This window comes from Mesoplodon densirostris, chromosome 2, assembly GCF_025265405.1.
Source record: "Mesoplodon densirostris isolate mMesDen1 chromosome 2, mMesDen1 primary haplotype, whole genome shotgun sequence".
In the NCBI taxonomy this organism is placed as follows: Eukaryota; Metazoa; Chordata; class Mammalia; order Artiodactyla; family Ziphiidae; genus Mesoplodon; species Mesoplodon densirostris.
The window spans coordinates 166,041,290-166,065,522 of record NC_082662.1 but is presented as its reverse complement, the minus strand read 5'-3'; the positions used below and the strand labels follow the sequence as shown (position 1 = coordinate 166,065,522).

Genomic DNA, 24,233 nt, shown 5'->3' with positions numbered 1-24,233 from the left:
CACGTAGAGTCTCATGAGGCATTGGAAGCTCATGTGCTGTGAGAGAGGGGAATAGAACCTGGTATAGACATGCTTTCCTGCCCTGTCTAAAATGCTCCAAGCCGGCATGCAGACTGTTCTCTAGGCCTGGGTACATCTTTGCTCATGGCTTCTATGAGTCACTTTTGTATCCTTACAACAATCTTCTCATTTCTACTTAAACTAGTTCTTGCAACCCCAAGTACTAATTCTCATCTCCCCAGCCACGATTTCAGGGATCAGGCCACTTGCTTCCATTCTTAGCCTAAATCCTTTGTCCCAGCAAAGGGGTTTTAGCTCAGGCTTCTGCTAACATTATTGAGCAATTTTAAAAGTCTCAGGCACCTTATGAATATCTACCACAATTGGAGGATCTGAGAGGATCAGGGAAAGCCTTTATGCTGTAAAGTGTACAAGTGTTCAAGAAAGATAGCACATTTCTTCTGTTCTAAAATAAAACCAGTGGTAAGGCACTTAATAGGAATTTTCAGGAAAAAAATGAAAATATGTTACCACATTCAAAGTAAACAATCGAAAGCTGATTCCAAATTTAGAAATGTTAAAAATGTGAAAAAAAGTAGACATCTTGGAATTGTGGCAATTTGGTAATGCTTTAGGTTTAAGCATTACATAGCATGTCACATTTTCCACTATGTTTTTTACATAGAGCACTATTAATCAGTGTGTGATCCTTAAGTCACTGGTCCAGAGATATTCCATGAAAAGAGCTCAAAAGTTTAATGACAACGAGTCTTTGTCTTCTTCTTCATTATGGATCTTTCCTTACAAAACTTTTTGAGGGGCTTCCCTGGTGGTGCAGTTGTTGAGAGTCCGCCTGCCGATGCAGGGGACACGGGGTCATGCCCCCGTCCAGGAAGATCCCACATGCCGTGGAGCGGCTGGGCCCGTGAGCCATGGCCGCTGAGCCTGCGCGTCCAGAGCCTGTGCTCCGCAACAGGAGAGGCCACAACAGTGAGAGGCCCACATACCGCAAAAAAACAACCCAAAACACACAAAAAAACAAAAAACAAAAAACTTTTTGAGGATATTCTTCAGGAAAACAAAAGGAGTAAATTGAGAAAAAGGAAGACATAGTCCTATGAAATAGTGGATTTAACCCCAGATAGTAATAATGGGAAGCCCTAAAGTAACACCCGGGCAGCAGGAGGGGAGAGGGCTCTAGGAGGGAGGCCTCTAGGAATAAGGGCAACTTAATAGATTACCTGACATATACAACAATTGGGGGAAAATGTTAGGATTTGTGGATTGCATAAGGGACTAGAGATTCAAAACAAAAGTCAATTAGAAATTACAAGGAAAACTAAAACATGAGCAAGGAAAGAAATGTAATAATTGAATGTGGTTTGGCTCTGCATTTAGCAATGGTCCCAAATTCATAATAATATAAACTGTAATTATTGAATCAACCTACATTCATCTATTGGAAAGACAAAGTACAGGAGGGAAAAATAATGTGTATATAAAAAAATCCTAACCTGTTATAATAGTAAGTCAATTGATAGCATCTAAAATTTATAAATTAAAATATACTATATAAGCAATATCTATAGAGAGAGACAAATATAACTGTAGAAGAAATAGCTAAAAGAGTTAAACATAGTTTAACTATGGCTGGGAGTTGTGAATGGGTGAGCAGAGATCCTTTATTTTCATGATAAATCTTGATCTTTTAGGGCTATTTGGCATTTTTAGAAAACCATTTTCATGTGTTTCAATGAAAATCTTTAAAATACCTATAATTAGGATGATACAACATTTTTTAGTGAATCTGAGTCTACTAATCATGGTTTCTTTTTCTAAATACTAGCAAATAATTTATTTACTAATCTGTTTTAGAAACTGGGTCAAACTCAAGTGTCATTTGGAAATCTACCATGTCTTCATATTTGAAAATAGAGACAATACTTACTTGTTTCCCATCTTCTGTCCTCCTTTCATTTTCCATGATTATTTAGATTCTCACTGTTTACATACTTTTAGTATTCCAGGCTGGCATATTTTCTTGAGGTAACACAAGGGCAGAGAGAGAGAGAGAGAGAGGAGAAACAAGATGCAGCTCAACCATGGGTGGACTGGTTGGACCCATATTCATGTTGTGGCACAAACTCAATTATGATTCAGCCCCAGTAAGACCCAAACAGGCTGGCAAAGCAGAGTGTCATAGAATCGTGCAGATGCACTTTTGGAAATCAGTCATTTCACATCTCTGTGGTCTGAATGTAGGGGAGGAATGGGGATCTACTCAGATCTGTTCATAGGGGGAGGTTTGGCAAGAGCTACAGAAGGTAAGAGAGCAGAAGAGAAGCTCTGTGTTGGAAATGGGGACATGTCTAGTATGGGAGGGCAATAGTTTGGGGGCTCTTCTGATTAGGATTCTAGGATGCAAAAATAAAAACTAACTAAACTAACTCTAGAAACCTAAGAAAAGAAGAATATTGAGTAGCTCACTGAATTGTCCTAAATTCTGGAGAACCTGGATCAGAGAGCAAGGGATAATCAAAATGACGTCACAGGGACAGTTTCCTTAGGATGCTGGCACCACCACCACTGAGCACTCACCAACCCAATGCTGAATGCCAGCGCCCTTCAACAATGGCTGCCTTACTGCCTGACTCTAGATCCTGTCATCACTACCAGGAATAAGCTCTGTCCCTGAACCACTTCATCATTCTCTTTAGATTCAAAATTCTGAGGAGAAGTATCCACTTGATTTAAATTTGCCTTGTGTCCAGGTTATTGAGAGATAAATGTGTCCTCCATTTTCCATAGTGGGTGGTAGAGATTTTATTCCCATTTACCTTGGATTTTGGCCCAGCAGGACAGGTGTCTGGATGCTGGATAGCCAATCTCCATGTCCAGATTTATTAGAGATCAAATGTGGGACTGTGCCTACAAAGCGGAAAATTAATGGTCTCAGCTGTGGTGAACACAGAGGGCAGAGCCCAGCCATTGAGACAGGGCTGACATAATTCATCTTGGTCCACAGATTTGAATCTATTAAAATGTCTAGCCTCTGTCTTGCTGTTTGCCACCTACCTCTAACTTCGACTCTCTTTTAACTCTTCTAACTACTTGCTCTGTCTTTGTCAGTTTGAAAATCATTCCCCTTACTAGAGAAGATAGAAGATAATTGAAGCGGATTTATTCTCTTTTTGTTGACTATGTTATATTGCAAAAACTAGAAAATGCTGCCATGCTTATTAGTGGGCTTTTAAAAAGTGATACACAACATAAGATTACAATTATTTATATTATAGGAAGTTACAGAAAGTAAAACAGAGTGTATTTTGGATGTGGGACAAAATCTAACAGGAAAATGACAACCCCTTCTCACTTGCAACTGAGAACTATGCTCAAGGGAATCACAGCTTTCATGGTCTCACAGCTGGATGTAGGGTTGCCAGATTTAGCAAATAAAAATACAAGATACTCAATTAAATTTGAATTTCAGACAAATAATTTTTAGTAAAAGTGTGTCTGTACAATATCTAAAATATACTAATAATTATTTGTTGTTTATTTAAAATCCAGATGTAACTGGGAATCTTGTGTTTTATCTGGCAACCCTGGTTGGAGGAGACCTCAAAGGAATTCAGTCCAATCTTGATACAGAACTATGTTCTGCAGAGCAGCAGATCTGGTGTCTGCCCCACACTTCTCTAAATATCCCTATTCAAAAAGCAACAAATCATTTAGGAACAGAATATGCTTGGTCAGTGTTTTGTGTTCAAATGCAAAATCTGAAAAAAAAAAAATGAAAAGGAAGGTTTAAGTATCTAGGTAAATCAGGAAAAACTCCCATTCAGTTATTGAGTCATTTAAGCAAAAGCAAGTGTTTTCTCTTTCATTACTGAATCAAGTAGGTAATTATCCTCACATAACATGACTCTAAAATATTCTCTTAATAACTTTTATTCTCTTGTACATAACATTTTGCATAATACTAGCATTATATTAATAACATCAACTAATATATATTGAATGCTTTATCTGTGCCAGGAACAATTCTAAGTAATTTGCATGTGCTAGCTCATTTAATTCTTGCAACAGCGCCATATGGTAATCAGTATTATTACTTTCATTTTATATAGATAGGGAAACTGAAGCACAGACAGATTAAGTGCATTCAGTAACTGACTGAAGGTCACAGAGTTACCAAATGATCAATCTGGCTATGAATACAGCATTCTAGTTGGCCCTTAACCACTACAGTATATTACTTCTCAGAGGTAGATATTCCATAAATAAAATCATATTACATTAAATATAGTGTAAACTGGGTATTCTGGGGTCTGAAACTACACACTTGGTTCTACAACTTCAATAGACTTCCTGGTCTGAACTGCTTGATTAAATGGCTCCACATTATAGTACCTTCTGTAAACATTGTCAGCTTGTACTTAACACCTCTAGGGTGAGAAACTCCTCCTAAAGTAGACATACCAGTTTTCTTGATGATTCTCCTCTGGTACTTTCTTCCCACGCACTCTAGATTGATCCAGTGGAACATATGATTACAAGCAATCCTTTGCCAATAGGTAAAGATCAGTCTGTCTTCCTTAGCATCTCTCTGCTTTGGTCCAAACACTCCCAGCTTTTTCAACCATTTCATTTTGAGCTATGAAGAAACATTTGCTCATGCTCAAGTTCTGTGGTTGTCCATGAATATTATTTTCTTGGGCATAAACCTGTCCATAGAAATTTTCTTATCATAAACTCTAGTATATGTTCAAATACAAATTTATAATCTTTTACAGGATGCCCACAAGGAAATTTGCTTCTGTGGAACTTTGGAATGGAAATTCTGTCCTGGTAACTTTCCATAGTGATTCTATGTTCATTGTCTTTCTGAACCAGTTTTTGGCAGAGAAGAGTATAAATTAGGGAAATATTTTTCTTTTGTGTTTTAAGTCTGCTACATTTTTCAGGAGATCTAAGTGCAGGACTTTTGTAGTGAAAGATTATTAAATCCCTACATTTACCTGTTCCCATGCCTAATGAAAGTGCATCCTCTAATTCTTTTCCCACTTGTCATTTCAAAAAGCAAATTTTTGCACTGAACAGTTTGTTTTAACTTCTGCTTAAGTAGCCTAGTATCAGAATTCATGGAAACATATGGAGAAAGCAGATAAATTGAGAAAAGTAATCTGGATTGCCTGATTTTAGAGACAACAAGCAGTGACTGGAGAAAGTTTTGTGAATATGACTAAGCTTAGCCTCTGAGGAATATCTGATGGTGGTCTGAGTCTAAGGACTAATGGTTTTGAAAGTATTCATCACCACTGGTGACGAAATTTCACTGAACTTTTGGTTACTTTCAACAAACCACATAGACCTACTGTGGATTAGACTATGCTTTATGGGTAGTATATTCGTGCATACATACTTCAAGGGGCAGAGAAAGCGAGAGAGACAGAGAAACAGACACACACACACACAGAGATCTGATAAGAAAACAGCAGCCGTGGTATGATACTCTGTTAATAGCATCATTGCTATTCTCTTAGGATGAAGAAATGAATAACCAGGCTTCAGCAGCAGTGCTAGTGCTGTTAGTAGGGTCACTTCTACCATTATTTTGTGCTACGTTATCAAAAAGAACCCCAGACTTATTTTTATTCCTTTTAACTGAAGTGGATTCTGGGAGTATAATGATGCTCCTCCACAGATGAGGGTGATGCTAAGACCAGTGGATACCATTTATGTAACCTGGAAGCTGTGCTTCTGGTAATTTGCCTAAAGAAATGATTGGTCAAGTACACAAAGATATATGGGAAATGATGTTTATTGCAGTTTTGGTAATAACCCCCACTCTCTCATTAAACTTATCTAAATATCCATCAACAGGAGACTAGTTAAATAAATTTTGTTACATGCATTTAAGAGATTCTCAATGGCCGTTAAAAATGTTGCAGTTATGTATCTGTGGAATATGCTTATGAATATTTTTAGGTGAAAAGGAAACAGGTTAGGAAGAGAATATATAGTATATTCTTATTTTTGTCATCTATCTCTCTACCTAAATGCATAAGAAATATTCTGGAAAGATAGACACCTAAACACTGGGAATGGTTATCCCTGGATAGTAGAATTATAGATGATATTACCTTTATTTTTGCTTTTCTGTTTTTCAAAAAATTTTCTATAATTACTATTAATTAAACTTTATATAATACAGAAAAAATAAAATTGTTTTTCAACAGAAATAAGTAGACCATATAAGCTTATTGTTGCTTATAAAAATACCACTTCTGCAGATCCTTAACTAACTAGAACAGATAAGAGAAGTCTTCCAACAATACCTAGTCTAAACATGCAACATATATGGATCTACCTTAGTCACAAGATATATTGATCCTTTTTTTTGTTTGAATGCTATACTAATAATTGGTTATTATTTTTAAATTATAGAGCTGTTACTACTAAAAAAATCAGCTTACTCATGCTAAAAGTTTTGTATTTCCTTAAAATATTCAATTATTTTCTCTATTGTTACCAGTGTTCCTAAGCTGGTACATTCAATCAAATAGAAAGCCTTACCTTATCTTTTAAGTACAATACTTTGGAGTAAGAAGATCATCTTGGCAGACAGTAAATGTAAAGAGCATTTATGAGGGATTTCTATTATCTGTCAAATGTTTTGATTACTATCACTTACTTCTCAAAAATAACCTTATGACACAGAAATTATTCCCATTTTCAGAAGAATAAACAGAGATTTGGGAGAGTTAGGTGATTCCTAGCATTGTACAGTTAGCCATAGGCAAAACCAAAACTTAGACTCAGGTCCGTTGATTTTTAAATCCTATTTCTTTTATCTATATCATATTGGCTCAAGAAGAATAATAAAGAACTAATTGTTTGGCAACTTACTATCAAGAAAATACATTTGACTGTCTTTGGAGATCATTTGTTCCATGTGAGTTCTTGGTTGCAAACAATAGAACATGCTTTTGAAGAATAATTACCAAATTACACTGTGGGACTGCCTACAGGTGGGTTCTCACAATCGTGACTCCATGACTAGAGTAATCAAGACAGTGTTTTATTGGCAGAATAGACAATTTTATCAATGGAAGAAAAAAAGAGCCCAGAAAGAGATCTATACAAATATAGTCAACTGATCTTTGACAAAGAAACAAAGGCAAATCATTGGAGAAAGAATAATCTTTTCAACACATAGTTCTGGAACAACTGCTCATCCACATGCAAAAAAGAAAAAAGAAAAGAAAATAGACACAGACCTTACGCATTTCATGAAAATTAACTCAAAACATATCATAGGCATAAATGGAAAATGGAAAATTATTAAACACATAGAAGATGACATAGGAGAGAATCTAGATGACTGTGGGTTTGGAGATTTTTTTTTTATTTTGGGTATGACACCAACGTCATGATCCTTAAAAGAAAAAATTAAGTTGGAGCTCATTAAAATGATAAACTTCTGTTCTGTGAAAGACTGTCAAAAGAATGAGATGATAAGCCACAGTTTAGGAGAAAATATTTTCAAAAGACATATCTGATAAAGGACTGTTATCTAAAGCACACATAGAACTCTTAAAACTCAACACTAAGACAAAACAACTTGACTAAATAACCCAGGCAAAAGATCTTAACAAACACCTCACCAAAGGAGATATACAGGTGGAAAATAAACAAAGGAAAAGATGCTCAACATCATACCTCATCAGGAAATTGCAAATTAAAATAATAATGACACATCACTACACACTTATTAGAATGGCAAAAATTCAAAACACTAACAACACCAAATGAAGGCAAGGATTTGGAGCAACAGGAATTCTCATTCGTTATTGGTGGGAATGAAAAGAGGTGCAGCCACATTTGAATAGTTTGGTAGTTCCTCACAAAGCTAAACATAGTTTTACCATATGATCCATCAATTGTGATCCTTGGAATGGACCCAAATGAGTTGAAAATATGCTCACACACAGCCTGCATATGGAGTTTTAATAGCTTTTTGCAAATTTGCCAAAACTTGGAAACAACCAAGATGTCCTTCAATAGGTGACTGGATAAATAAACTGTGCTACATCCATACAATAAAATATTATTCAGTAATAAAGAGAAATGAACGATCAAGTCACAAAAGACATGGAAGGAACTTAAAAATATATTATTAAGTGCAAGAAGTCAATGTGAAAAGACTACATAATATATGATTTTAATTATATGGCATTTTGGAAAAGGCAAACTATGGAGTCAGTAAAGAGTGTTGGTTTCCAGAAATTTAGACTGAGGGAGGGATAAATAGGTGGAGCACAGGTGAGTTGTGGGATAGTGAAACTATTCTGTATGAAGCTATAAAGAGTGGGTACATTTATCAAAACCCATAGAATGTACAACACAGAGACTGTGTCCTAATGGAAACTGTGGACTTTGGGTGATGATGTGTCAATGTAGGTTCATCAGTGGAACAAATGGACCCCTCTGGTGTGGGATGATGATAGGGGGAGGCTATACATGTGTGGGGGGCAAGGGGATATATGGGGACTCTGTACTTTCTGCTCAATTTTGCTGTGAAACTAAAACTGCTCTTAAAGATAAAACCAATAAAAAAGAGTGTATATATTTGTATGTATAACTGATTCACTTTGCCGTACACCTGAAACTAACACAACACTGTAAATCAATAATACTCCAATAAAAATTTTTTTAAAGTCAGTTAGCTAAAAACAAACTCCAAGGCTTTTGTTCACAATCATAAAACTCTCGCAAAATATGGATATGTGGAGCCTTCTATCTGCATAGTGAACTCTTCTAAATCCAAACTTGTAGTAGTAGTTTGATTGGCTCAGTCTAAGCCATATGACAATGACAGGTTGGAGATGGACTCAGAACTCTACGTTGAGGAAAAAGACTATTATAGGGGAATGTCCATAGAAATAGGAAGTCATATTGCCACCATTCTGGCAAATACAGACACCAATGTGGAAAGGGAAAAAACCCACATTAATATATTTCAATGACTAACTCCATTATAGCCATAATACGTGAATAATTAATTCACTCTCTTCTCCCCATTGAATGGAAAAGAAAAGTCTTCTTCACTTTGATATTTTCTTCCTTGAATTTCCATACGTGCACTTTTTTTTTGGTGGAAATACCAAAATACCTTCCAGAAATACCTAAAGTGAACGTGTAACTTTTTCTAATTGCTTTCAATACATTCACTTCTAGGAACTGTTTACTAAAAGGGTTAGCATTTCCTCACACTAACTTTTTAAGCACTAAATAAGCAAAGTTTACACATTTATTAAACTCCTTTCATGTCAGTTATGCAAATGTAATTGTCCCTAACAAATTTATTTTGACTATGTAAGAAAAATCCAGATGCTGAATATCTAAAGACATGTTTTTTAAATGTTAGGACTATCAACTGATTCTAACAGTGGGAGGATGATTCCATCCTTGATTTTGATGGTAAACTCAGTAATTAATGGACTTTGCTATTCCATAGGAGATAAAAATACAAGGATTAAGTAAATTCCTACAGCAGGGATAATATAAATGACATGAAGGAAGAAAGAAGAAACAAGAACTAAAAAAAGGGCAGGCTCTGGGAGTGTAGATGTTAGTGCAGGTGTGGTGACTCATTTTTGTAGACTATTGATTGTGAACCAAAGGAAAATAATCACAGTCATGAAGAGAAGGAAAAGGTAAATAAACTCAGCTAAGTAGCAAAGGGGAGTATAAAACTTTTATAAGTATTATAGGGAAATTTGCAGGAACAGCTTTACATTTACGGCTTATTATGAAAGATATTAAAATACCATAAGTAAGAAACTGTATAATGTAATTACATGTACAAATCACAACTTTTAAAAAGATGATGATCAACACTTTGAAAGTTTTAAAAGTTACTTGAGTAATGTCTTTTACAGAAAGGAAGTAGATGGGTTAGAATTGTGTGGATTTCCCAGGTCACAATGCAGTTCATAATAAATTTTACTTTAATGTCTCTCCTGGTTGGATGCAGTGAACTGCGAAGAGGATCAACAGAAAAGGAGCCACTGCAGGTGATGGGGGAAGACCAGTGTGCAAGCATGCATCCACCACATGAACCTATCGCTGTGTACTTTTTCCATGGGGGCTCTGTTTTGTGTAGTTGGAAAAGTAAAAAAACAAATGCATTAATCTTTTTCCCCATATACATCACATTTTTTTTATTGGTAATGGTCTTTCTTCTGACTTCCACTGAGACCTGCCAAGAGCTATGACAGACTAGGCATGTTTGTTGGTGTTGCTCATAACTGCAATTTGCTTTTTAAGAGTATTCACAGCAGTTTTATTAATAAAAGCCGACAACTAGAAACAACCCAAATGTCCATCAACAAGTGACTAGATAAACAAATTGTTCTAAATCCATGCTATGAAATACTATTCAGCAATAAAATGAAACGAACTTCAGATGCATGGAACAATGTAAATGAATCTTGAAAACACTATGCTGAGTAAAAGAAACCAGACTCAAAAGATTACACACTGTATACTTCCATTTATATAAAATTTAGAACAGGCAAACTAATCTATAGTGACAGAAGGCAGATCAGTAGTTGCTTGGGCCTAGGGATGGAGAAGATTGAGTGGGAAAGGACACGAAGGGTAATAGAAATGTTCTATATCTTGTGGTACTAGTCACAGAGGTGCATTCATTTCCCAAAATGCATTGAACTGTGTGCATCCTTAAGTGTAATTTGTTTTCCCATTCATAAAATATAGTGGATTGGCTAGATCACTTTTTTTTTTTTCCCCGAGCTGATCTCCCTGTGCTATGCGGCTGCTTCCCACTAGCTATCTACCTTACGTTTGGTACTGTATATATGTCCATGCCTCTCTTTCGCTTTGTCACAGCTTACCCTTCCCCCTCCCCATATCCTCAGGTCCATTCTCTAGTAGGTCTGTGTCTTTATTCCTGTCTTACCCCTAGGTTTTTCATGACATTTTTTCTCTTCTTAAATTCCATATATATGTGTTAGCATACAGTATTTGTTTTTCTCTTTCTGACTTACTTCACTCTGTATGACAGACTCTAGGTCTATCCACTTCATTACAAATAACTCAATTTCATTTCATTTTATGGCTGAGTAATATTCCATTGTATATATGTGCCACATCTTCTTTATCCATTCATCCGATGATGGACACTTAGGTTGTTTCCATCTCCGGACTATTGTAAATAGGGCTGCTATGAACATTTTGGTACATGACTCTTTTTGAATTATGGTTTTCTCAGGGTATATGCCCAGTAGTGGGATTGCTGGGTCACATGGTAGTTCTATTTGTAGTTTTTTAAGGAACCTCCATACTGTTCTCCATAGTGGTTATACCAATTCACATTCCCACCAGCAGTGCAAGAGTGTTCCCTTTTTTCCACACCCTTTCCAGCATTTACTGTTTCTAGATTTCTGATGATGGCCATTCTGACTGGTGTGAGATGATATCTCATTGTAGTTTTGATTTGCATTTCTCTAATGATTAAAGATGTTGAGCATTCTTTCATGTGTTTGTTGGCAGTATGTATATCTTCTGTGGAGAAATGTCTATTTAGGTCTTCTGCCCATTTTTGGATTGGGTTGTTTGTTTTTTTGTTATTTTTATTTTATTTTATTTTTTATTTTAATTTTTTTATTTTATTTTTTTGTTATTGAGCTGTATGGGCTGCTTATAAATTTTGGGGATTAATCCTTTGTCAGTTGCTTCATTTGCAAATATTTTCTCTCATTCTGAGGGTTGTCTTTTCATCTTGTTTATGGTTTCCTTTTCTGTGCAAAAGCTTTTAAGTTTCATTAGGTCCCATGTGTTTATTTTTGTCTTTATTTCCATTTCTCTAGGAGGTGGGTCAAAAAGGATCTTGCTGTGATTTATGTCATAGAGTGTTCTGCCTATGTTTTCCTCTAAGAGTTTGATAGTTTCTGGCCTTACATTTAGGTCTTTAATCCATTTTAAGCTTATTTTTGTGTATGGTGTTAGGGAGTGATCTAATCTCATACTTTTACATGTCCCTGTCCAGTTTTCCCAGCACCACTTATTGAAGAGGCTGTCCTTTCTCCACTGTACATTCCTGCCTCCTTTATCAAAGATAAGGTGACCATACGTGTGTGGGTTTATCTCTGGGCTTTCTATCCTGTTCCATTGATCTATCTTTCTTTTTTTGTGCCAGTACCATACTGTCTTGATTACTGTAGCTTTGTAGTATAGTCTGAAGTCAGGGAGCCTGATTCCTCCAGCTCCGTTTTTCTTTCTCAAAATTGCTTGGGCTATTCAGGGTCTTTTGTGTTTCCATACAAATTGTGAAATTCTTTGTTCTAGTTCTGTGAAAAATGCCAGTGGTAGTTTCATAGGGATAGCACTGAATCTGTAGATTGCTTTGGGTAGTATAGTCATTTTCACAATGTTGATTCTTCCAATCCAAGAACATGGTGTATCTGTCCATCTGTTTGTATCATCTTTAATTTCTTTCATCTTATAGCTTTCTGCATACAGATATTTTTGTCTCCTTAGGTAGGTTTATTCCTAGGTATTTTATTTATTTGTTGCAATGATAAATGGGAGTGTTTCCTTAATTCCTCTTTCAGATTTTTCATCATTAGTGTATAGGAATGCAAGAGATTTCTGTGCATTAATTTTGTATCCTGCTACTTTACCAAATTCATTGATTAGCTCCAATAGTTTTCTGGTAACATCTTTAGGATTCTCTATGTATAGTATCATGCCATCTGCAAACAGTGACAGTTTTACTTCTTCTTTTTCAATGTGGATTCCTTTTATTTCTTTTTCATCTCTGATTGCTGTGGCTAAAACTTCCAAAACTCTGTTGAATAATAGTGGTGAGAGTGGGCAACCTTCTCTTGTTCCTGATTTTAGCGGAAAAGTTTTCAGTTTTTCACAATTGAGAATGAGAACATGGCTATCCTTGTTGCTGTGTGGTCTGGGGTTTAGAAAGGAAATAACCTAGAGACTATCAATAGGGAATTGCAAGTGCATCAGAGAATATCTGACAACATAGGGCACTGCTTAAAAGCTTAGGCTTTGGAATCTGGCAGATCTGAGTTTGAATCTTCACTCTGTTATCACTAAGCTTTGGGATTGTGAGTGGATTACTTAACTTCTCCTAGCCTCAATTTTCTCATCTATAAAATATATATAATAATTCTACTTAATTTATAATATTGTTATTCATAAATGGGTTAACACCCTTGAGTCCTTAGCACAAAGCCTCACACATTGCAAATGTACAGTAAACCTACAACCATTGAATGCTGTGAAAAGACTGTGAAGTGATATATGTGTAGGCATATTTATCTGAGAGATGTTTGGAAGAAGGTACATCAATAGTGGTTAAATGGTTATCTCTGGGCAGTGGGATTTGGGTGAATTTTTCTTAAAATTTTTTTTTCTATAGTGTCTGACTTTTTTTGCAATAATCATACTGTTTTTATCCAAAAAAAAATAACAAAGCTATGTTAAATTAGGGAAAAAATTAAGTACAGTATAAGAAAAATATACTGGAATTATGTTTCAAAGAAAATAGTTGCAGTAATCTTTCTTTTATTTTTGTCCTTTAAAAAATGGAACCTTAAGAGAATGAAATCTTGCAATTTCCAACCACATGGATGGACCTAGAGAGAATTATCCAAAGTGAAATAAGTCAGACAGAGAAAGACAAATAGTGTATAATTTCACTTATATGTGGAATCTAAAAAAAAAAAAAGCAAATGAGCAAGCATAACTAAACAGAAACAGAGATAGATGCAGAGAAAAAAATGGTGGGTTTCAGAGGAAAGGAGGTGAGAGGAGAAGAGAAATAAGTGTGGGAAACTAAGAGGTACAGATTTTCAGTGACAAAATAAATGAGCCAGTTATGAAATATACAGTGTGGGGAATATAGTCAATAATTTTGTACTGTCTTTGTATGGTGACAACTAGACTTATGGTGACTATTTTGAAATGTATAAAAATATTGAATCACTATGTTGTGTACAAGGAACTAATATAGTTTTTTAGGTCAATTATACTTCAAAAACAAACAAGCCAACAAACAAACATTAAAAACAGAGGATTGGATTTGTCATTACCAGATGTGGTGGGTGGGGAGAGGGGAGATTGGAGGAAAGTAGTTGAAAGATACAAACTTCCAGCTGTAAGGTAAATAAGTACTAGTGATTAATGTACAATGTGACAAATATAATGAACACTGCTGTTTGGTATATATGAAAGCTGTTAAGAGAGTAAATCCTAATGGTTCTCATCACAGGAAAAATATTTTTTTTCTATTACTTTAATGTTGCATCTATAAGAGATGATGGATGTCCATTAAACATTGTAATAATTATTTCAGGGTGTAGGTAGATCAAATCATTATTCTGTGCACCATAGACTTATACAGTACTGCATGTTAATTATATTTTAATGAAAATGTGAGAAAAAAATAGAAAGGAAATGGTAGAAGAATAATAAACTTGTTTACTATGGATAAAAATAACCAGAACTGTAGCTGCACAATTGGATTAATCACAGTTGTATGGCTGAGGCAGGGCATGCTAGACCTTAACTGCTCTTCTTTCCAAACACAGATCTAGATCACATTTCCCAGACGCACCCTATTCTTCCCCTCTGTCCTTGCTTCTAGGATGGGACCAGATAACTGGTTCTTACAAGTGAAATGTGACCGAAGAAAAAATGTCAGTTCCAGATCAAAATAATTAAAGAGTAGGTGTGCTTTTTCGTGTTGTTTCATTTTCCTTTCTGAAGCTGGAAGAAAAGGACTCCCAGGATGTAAGGGATAGTTTTGCTCCAAGGTACAAACAGACTAGATTCCTGAGTCACATTTTGGAGAAGAGCCCTTAAGAAAGACAATTTGCTAGGCACTTCTGCACTGACTTTTGTGTGAGTGAATGGTAAACTATTTTTTTTTTATTTTGATGTTATGCCAGTGAGAGTTTTGTTTGCTTATTATAGCAGTTAGTCCAATCTGAGTTATGGAATTATAGGTTACCATCATTGGTCTGCATGTGACCTTCTTTTATACAATTAATTAAGTTGTGTAATTTTCCACTAGTAATCTACCTCCCACTTAGCATTTCAGATAACTTGAGCATTTCAAATAACTCCTATCTATGTGCTCCTTCTTTTTGATATTCTCTAAGTATACATCTAGGAGTGGAAGTTCTGGAGCTTCAGGGTATGCAAATGTGTAGCTTTACACGATGATGCCAAACTGCTATTCAAAGTGTTGTACCAATTTCTAATGCCATGAGTAATTCATGTTGCTCCATATCCCTGCCATCACAATATACTATCAGACTTAATTTGGCCATTTGAATGGGAATAAAGTGGGGTCACACTGTGGTTTGATTTACATTTTCATGATCACCAGTGAGCTTAAGCCAAGACACTTCTGAAGAAACAGATTAAGGAAAGGGGGTTTGCCCTACTAGAAATTAAGGTTAAATTATAAGCCTATAGTAATTAAATAGTAATAGAATGGTATGAGTCAAGGATAGATAGATTTACCAATGCAACAGAGAATTTGAAAGAGATGCACATGTATGTGGAACTTTAATATGTGACAGGTAGTGTGGGAAAAGGAAGAACTATTCAAAACCAGAGCTAGAAAATTCAGTTATCTAAAGAGGAAAAAAATGCATTTGGATCTCTATCTCACACTACAGACAGAAATAACCACTAGAAATGTTAAAAATTTAAGTGTCAAATACATGACTTTAAAACTTTCAGTGGAGTAAGTTTTGTTGTCTTTGGGGGAGAAAATAATTTATTAAAGCACAAACGTACTAACCATAGAATAAAATATAGATAAATTTGATTACATTGGTATTAATTTTTTTTTGCCCATCAGAGACATCATAAAGGAAGTGAAAAGATAAGCTACCAACTGAGAAAAAATATTTGCAACACGTACAAAAGACAAAGACTTAGAATGGAAATACATAAAAAAATCATACACATCAATAAGAAAATAAATTATCTGATAGAAAAATGGAATATTATACAAACATTCATTCTACAGAAGAAGAAATTTTTATGTGAATTACATATTACATATGATAAAATATGAATTAATTTTCTTTTCAGATGAATCAAAATATTCAGCCCATACAGTAAAAAGAAAAGAGAAAATGTATTGAGTTTTCTTACCTTCACTCTTCATAGTTATACTTTCTTCCCTCAAAAAAGAATTTTTTCCTTCAAAAAAAATTCTACCATTCTACTCTGTGGTCACACATATATAAATGGTACTGATCTTCCAGAGTACTAGTCTTTGCAGGTACAAATATTTTATGTGATCATATGACTTCTCACACACTCATACACTTATGCATTCTAATATATTTACATTTAGCATGTATATATTAATTCAGCACCTTCTTTATGCCAGGCATTGTCCTAGACTCTGAGGAAATGAAAAAGGCAAACAATTCCAGGAAAAAGATGGATAATAAAAAAGTAAATTATTGTTATATTAGAAGGTGCTAGGTACTATGAATGAAAGTAGAGCAGCAAAGAGAAATCAAGTGATATCAGAATTGGTATGTGTGTGCACTTTTAAATTGGGTGGTCAGGAAAGCCCCAATAAGAAAGCAGTATTTGAACAAAAAATTGAAGTTGGTAAGGGACTGAGCCACACTTATGTCTGAGGGAAGAAAATACCAGGTGAAGTAAACAGCAAGTGAAAAGACCTGAAGGCAGGAGCATGCTGACATGTCTGAGAAACACCAGGGAGGTCATTGTGACTGCAGTGGAGAAAGAAGGGGGGTGGAGAGTAGAAGGAGATGATGTCAGAGAGTAAATGGGAGATGAGAACATAGGTCATGGAGGTACTTGTAAACCCTTGTAAAGACTGTGTATATTTACAGTCATTACATTCTAGACAAATAACATTCTTTGTCACGTTGTTATGGTTTTTGACCTAAGTCTATTTTTTCTAAATATAAGTATAGCTAGCCCTGCTCCCTTTTGGTTTCCATTTTCATGGGATATCTTCTTCCATCCCTTTACTCTGAGCTGATTTGTGTCCTTAACAATGAAATGAGTCTCTGTAGGCAGTATGTACTTGGGTCTTTTTTAAAAACCCATTTAGTCACTTTAGGCCTTTTGATTGGAGAATTTAATCCATTTACAGTTAAAGTAATTATTGATAATTAAGGACTTACTAATACCATCTCAATTGTTTTCTAGTTATTTTGTAGTCTCCTTGTTTCTTTTTTCCTCTGTTGTTGAACTTATTTGTGAATTGATGGTTTTCTATAGTAATATGCTTTGATCCCTGTCTCTTTTCTTCTGTGTATATACTGTTTTTGTTTTGTGGTTATCATGAGGCTTACATAAACATCTGACAAATATAGCAGCCTGCTGTAACAACATAACGTTGTGTGCATGCAAAAACTCTATCCATTTTAATCCCCACTCCATTTTATGTTTTTGATGCCTTAATTTTCCTCTTTTTTATATTGTGTATCATTAACAAATTATGGTGGCTATATTAATTTTTAATACTTTTGCCCTTTAACCTTTACTCTAGGCTCAAGTGATTAACATAGAGCAAAACATCTAAATATATTAAACAATACTTAGAGAAAAAAAAAGAGGGGCTTCCCTGGTGGCGCAGTGGTTGAGATTACGCCTGCCAATGCAGGGGACACGGGTTCGTGCCCCGGTCCGGGAAGATCCCACATGCCGCGGAGCGGCTAAGCCCGTGAGCCATGGCCGCTGAGCCTGCGCGTCCGGAGCCTGTGCTCCGCAACGGGAGATGCCACAATAGTGAGAGGCCCGCGTACCGCAAAAAAAAAAAAAAAAAAAAAAGACTTTGTTGTTCACTCATGAAAATGTGCTCCATTGAAGGATTTTTGAGCAGAGAGGTAACATATTACTTACATTTTGAAATGATTACCTTTGCCAGGGTGGTAAATTGACCAAAAGCAAATAAGGGAGGAATTAGGAAAATCAGTTAGGAGGCTGTTGCATGAATCTGCTAATCCAGGTGAGAAGTGAGGGTGGCTTGGAGTTGGGTCTCTTGGGGTGATGAGAATGGTTTAGATTGTATTTTGAAGACAGAGAGACAACAGTATTTTCTGACAGATTGGGTGTGGCATGTAAGAGAAAGAGAGGAGTCAAGGATGAGAAAAATTTGTTCTAATATCTTTCAACTGGTTGTCAATCAACGTCCACATTAGCAGATTATGCCCATTTTGCAATAGGTTTCTACTTTTTTGTTGGTTACTTAGCTCTTCTCCATTAGAGACTGTAGTGCATGCTTTGAACAATTGAAATGAATAATTCATTCTCAGAGTGTAAGAAATTCCATTTCAATATGCTAAGTAAAAATTCAGCCATTGGTCAATTTGTCTATTTGACTATAAACAGGAGAGGAAGACATAGGCACAGTCTTCTGGCTTTATGTTTTTAGATGTTCATCCTTTACTTAATGTACAATATTATAATGTTGGTCTTTTGAAAAGAATTCGTTTATTCAGAAACCATTTGGTGAGCGTCCACTACATAGCAAACTTTCTGCTAGTGCCAGAGATCCAGACAGCACTGAGGCAAATACCTGCTCTCAAGGAGCCTGCCATCTAGTGGGAGATGTGGAAAGGTAATTGAGTAGGAAAATAAAAATGAGATTAGTGATAGAACAGTGGTGGCTAGAAAGTTCCAAGAGAGCATAGAAGATGGCACAACTTAATTGTATCTAGAGAATTCAGGAAAACTTGTAGAAAGGGGATGAGTTTACAAATAATTATGTAGGGAGCTGGAATGGGCATTCCAGAAAACGGAAGCAATATATTGGGAATAGAAGAGAGGATGGCCCATTTGGTTGACTGCACAGACTTTTATTAAGGCTAGAGGTTTTGGATCATGTGCATGAGTGGTGGAAAATGAGTCTTAAAAGAAGCAGTGTTATATCTTGAACACCTTTATATATGACAATGAATGAATCCTGTAGGCAATGGGAATTAGCAAAGAGGTTCTCAGCAGGAAAACAACCTGATTAGATCAAGACTTTAGAATGATTACTCTGGCATTGCTGTGGAAAATAGATTGGAAACAGAGGAGACCCAAGCCTGGGGAATCAGTTGGTTTACTGCAGTAGTCCTAACAAGGAGTGATGGGGTCTTGCCTTGAGCAGTGTGGAGAGAGAGGAGAAGACATACAGAAGAGCTACTTTGAAGGTATACTTAGTCCAACTTGGTTGAGAACAACATATGGGTGGCTAGCAATGAGTCTAAGATGACCCAAGTAATCTCTATTTGGAAATTGAATAGTAGATAACACATTATTCGATGTCAATGTGTAATAGGAGGAGAAGCATTTTGAGTAGAAAGATGTGTTCAAAGTTTAAGAACTGACAGTGTAGCCACGTGGAGATAACTAAAAAGCTATTTGAATATCTGAGTAAAATCTGGGTGGAAAATTAAATGCCATTAATGAAAAGTATCTTAGAGGTTAACCTATAATTTTTATAGAAATATAGGAATTAGTTTTCATATCCTTAATAGCAATGGCAAAACTTTTAGCTATACATATATTTAATCAGAATGTTATTTTCATATCCCTGAATGGTAATGACAAAACCTTTTAGCTACACACATAATTAATAAATGCATTTTATAGATACTTACGTTAAATAAAACAAGACAAAAACCAAGAACAACAAATTGAGTGCCAGATAGGTTGTATTGTAGCCGATACACTGAAACCCTTCTGGAAGAATTGCAAATAGAAATTACATTTTGGGAAGTATATATGTCAATATGTAGCAAGAGTTATAAAGATAATCATATGATTTTGCCAGTAATCCTACGTCTGGTGATTAAAAACAAAAGATTCAGTGTAATTAATCAAAATTTACCTTACAGATGTGGTCTATATAACAATAAGTTATAAGGGAATGGTTTAAGTGCCTGTGTATGTGTTTATTTAGAGTAGAAACATGAAGACTATGAAGAAACATGGCAGCATATATACATAGATGTAAAATTAGTCTTTATAATTGTCTCAACTCTGAAAACATATATATACCGATAGATACTCATTGAAAAACATTAAAAATGAAAACAGAATGGTAAGATTATAGATAATTTCCTTTTTCTTTTTTCCAAAATAAAGTTTTTCTGAGGACAACTTCTCAAAATCTTTTAAAAAGGTATGTATTAAGTTAAAATAAGGCAAACTTGTGCATATAGACAGGCTCCAATCATCATTATTGAAATGTTTCTTGGGTATGTGGGGAGGCTGGTGTAAAGAAAGGGGATCACTTGAATGAGGACAGAGGAGAGAAATAAGAAGATTAAGGCAGAGGAGTGAGGAGCTCAGGGAAGCAACAGCATCCCTTCACCTCCCTAAGGCGTCACTGGGCTTAGGATCCACAGTGGTGGAAGCCTCATGTCACAGCTGATGTTACATGAGGCAGGTGGGGGAGATGGACCACAGGGACCACTCCACCTTGTTTCCTTTACACTGTCCCTGTCCTGGGCCATGACACTGGCATGGCCTTGGGGTATGTATGCAGTGGAAGGTTTGAATTTAGAATGGTGGCAGGAGATGAGACAACTGTTTCTTTTGTGCACATATTTGGTTTCACGGACATATTAACCACAGGAGGAAGAGAAAAGGCCACAAGGTGTTGGGTTAGTATGAGTGGGGACAAAGGAACTCTTTTTTTCAACCAAAGAAAGCATCAGTATTGCAAAGACTTTCCGTGATTCCACAACCACCTTGAAAGCCCCTTCTCACCACAGGAAGTGCGCTGATCACTGGAGGAATAAAGGAGACTGAAAGGATCAGTTCCTCAGCCTCTCGCTGCACAGCTCATCAGGACCTCAGCCATGAGACTTCTCATCCTGGCCTTCCTCGGGATCTGCTGTCTCGCTGCATACACTGTGGAAGGTAAGTCAAAAGCTTATTTATGAGATAAGGAGCATCTACATATGCAGGCAGTGGCCACACATTTTGGTTTTGACTCAGGCTTTGACTGGAGTATACTTTCTCTGAGCTAAGCCTCAGGCTTCCCATGTGCAAAATGGGAATAATTTGACTCTAGGAAACTTTGTAGATTTCAAAGATAAAACTTGGTTACAATCTGGGCCCCTATTTTTTATAGTTGGGTGATTTGGGGTAAATTACTTCACCTCTCTGTGCCTGTGCTTACTTATCTATAAGAAGAATGTAATAACCGATACACTTACCTGGGATTAAAATGAAATAAATCTTATGATCACTTATCAGGTTTCCACACAAGTCCTAACTTCTTGATTAATGTTAGCTGTGGAATGGTGATGACAACTTTGAAGCTTTTGCCTGTTTAGTATTGATCTTGAAAATCCTCCAAATTTTGACACTTCACAATGCGGTAATGAGCTAGAGGGTGTACGTTCTGAAGGAAATCAATGTTTTGTATGAAAACAAAAATGACTAGTAGCTCATACCTTCATACCAGGAAATCAATATTACCTTTAATTGTGTAGGAGAGTCTATTATTACTTCTATGAATGTTGTTCCCACTGATGATCAATTTCTTGAGTTTATAAGAGACCATAAGTGCTAACAAATATTAACGTCTTATATACAATCAAATAAACCTACAAGACATACCCAGATGAGACTTAACTACACTGAGGCTTACCTGAGCATTCTACACATGTTTCTTAAAGGATCATTATTTCCCAGCTGGTTAGAGTGTATTTCTCCTTGTGTCTCTGGCAACAAGAGGGAATATCCTTTGGGTATAATTAGTGTTTCAGTTAACTCTCCTTTCAACTTCCTAATCCGTAGACTTATTACTTAGAGTGGAATATCTGAAGCTGATCAGGGGTGCCAAGGGTGTCCATAAATAGAGATGGCAATGTCTGGAACTCCCTGAAATTGTGCCCCAAATAAAAAAATATTGATGAAGCAAAAAGTTTAGGCCAAATGTTGTCTTAACCATGGCTGGCTGGCATTTGTCTAAGACAGTATTCTGCCATTTGGTGGAAACCCATGTACGGGTAAGGGAAAGAAGACTGAGGAAGACTGTAGACACTTGGGTATTTCCTTCTTTCACTGGGTTCAGAGATAGTTCAGCATTAAAAATAAATTGGCAAAAAAATAAAAAATAAGTAAATAAATAAATAGGCAAATGTAGAGGGTTAAGAATGTACAGACTGGATATTGTGTGATGGAGAGAAGGAGAGATAAAGAGCAATGTTAGTGAATACTTTCTGCTCAGTTTCATCTTTATAGAAAGGCTTCTGATATGAGCAACACTGTAGCTCGAATTTTGTCATCATCAGCTATTATTTTAGATGCTTTTTTGCTGAATATTTCTCTGAGAAATAATAATCTCTGAGAATATTTGCTTCCTTGAGAAGCAAATATCAGTCTCTTCAACTTAGGAGGAAATCAGCACTTAGAAATCCTTTTTAGATTTCAGAAAACCCTTACTATTATTCACTCTTCCAAGTAATTTTCCCTTCTCTAATGTAAGATATTCTCTACACTTAAAATGTTCAATCCCCTGGACCATTTCTATTGAGGAGGAGTACTTTATGAACTACTTGTTTCACATATTTTACATTTTACTCTTTAAAATGAGAATGCCTTTATTTATTCAGTCAAAAATGATCTACCTCTCCCATATTTAGTGTTCCTTTCCCAAATTATTCTTTATCATGTCACTCTTTGTTGTTTTATTTATAACATTCAAACATTTATAGTATTAGAAACTATAACTTATTTTTATTTGCATGGTTTTCTTTGCTAGGTGTGGGGAGTGAAGTTCTAGAAAAGACCATCTGTGTGAGTCTGACTACCCAGCGACTGCCAATTAAAAACATCAAGACCTACACCATCAAGGAGGGCTCCATGAAAGCAGTGATGTGAGTTTCTCTCTCCCAAATCTGGGCTTGATGGAACACAGTATATAGAAATGCTGCCCTCCTCAGGAAAAATGTCAACAAGGAGGAAAACCTCAATGTAACCAATAGTCCTTTTGTTTTTCCATATTAACCATGCCTTTATGTAGTCCCAAACAATGTTTATGACAAAAAATTGGCAACCAAGTGAAGAATATCACCCTCCTTTCTACTTTATCTTAGCAGAAGAATCTAACTGGGAACCAGATGAATCATATGCTCAGTCCCGAGGGTTAGGTTTAGAGCTGGCTGGTTCAGATCAGGATTTGACCATAGAGACACACTGGTGTGGGATACCTCCCTTCCCATCCTTCCCCTTCCCTGCCTTCCTCTGCCTTTATGGTGGGCTGGAGTAGAGTGCCATATTTTATCAGTTGCCATATCTCGAGGAATAGTGTCAACAACTAGCCTACATGGTACCATTCTCTTTCCAGGATCTCATCTTCAGAATAGCAACTCTTCCCAACACACAATTGCAACTTTACCTCCCAAAATAGGATAAAGAAATCCCCTTTTGTCCAGAAACTAAGATGAGTGTCTTTAGATTTGAAAAAGAAGATGATATGTAATAATTGGACTAGATAACCTCAAATGTCCAGTTTAATTACATCACCTGGTAGCAATGATGAGAAAAGGAGCCTGCAATTTATGCTGAACCAGGGATCTGGGTATTACCTGGAGCTACTTCTCCTTTATGGGAAAATAGATTGCAGAAGAAAGATTTTCATTTATGTTTTCCTGAATCTGAAAAACTGCTTTGTCCAGTCATTTCTGCACAAGATCTCTTATATATGATCTGATCTTAACTTCTGGTCCCAAGGCTTTGAGGATGTGACTAACTTTGTCTATTTTTTCTTTGCACTGCAGATTTATTACCAGACGTGGCCTTAAAGTCTGTGCTGATCCACATGTTGAATGGGTGAAAAAAGCAGTCCGAACAATAGACAAGTCCACCAGGAGAAATGTGAGCCAGACCAAGCCTACAGGAGCCCAACAATCCAGCAATACAGCTGTGACGCTGAGTGGGTAGTGACCCTCTGGCATCTTGTCCCCTCACTAGCTGTCCCCTCACAGCTCATTTCCCTTTAAAGCTCATGGACTAATTACATTATATTCACCTTTTATAAAAGTGCTGCATGAGTCAAATTATTTTTTTATACTTTTTTATGTCTTTCATATTCATTTAGATGCTCTTATTAATAAATATTTATTATTAAGAACAGTCCCAAAGTTTATTCATTGCATATTTGTAAAAGTAAT

General features: G+C 36.0%; 1 protein-coding gene across 1 annotated transcript; it reads left to right on the top strand.

The window, feature by feature from the left end:
* Positions 1-20,909: 20,909 nt before the first annotated feature.
* LOC132483317 (lymphotactin-like) lies at positions 20,910-24,003 on the top strand. Its single transcript, XM_060088597.1, has 3 exons — positions 20,910-20,970; positions 22,823-22,937; positions 23,841-24,003. The coding sequence occupies exons 1-3, from the start codon at positions 20,910-20,912 to the stop codon at positions 24,001-24,003; spliced, it is 339 nt and encodes a 112-aa protein (XP_059944580.1).
* The last annotated feature ends 230 nt before the right edge of the window (positions 24,004-24,233 follow it).

Coding starts and splice junctions, on each gene's coding strand:
- LOC132483317 (XM_060088597.1), top strand. CDS start 20,910: ATGAGACTTCTCATCCTGGCCTTCCTCGGGATCTGCTGTCTCGCTGCA. Junction 20,971..22,822: donor CGCTGCATACACTGTGGAAG/GTAAGTCAAAAG, acceptor TTTCTTTGCTAG/GTGTGGGGAGTGAAGTTCTA. Junction 22,938..23,840: donor GGCTCCATGAAAGCAGTGAT/GTGAGTTTCTCT, acceptor TTTGCACTGCAG/ATTTATTACCAGACGTGGCC.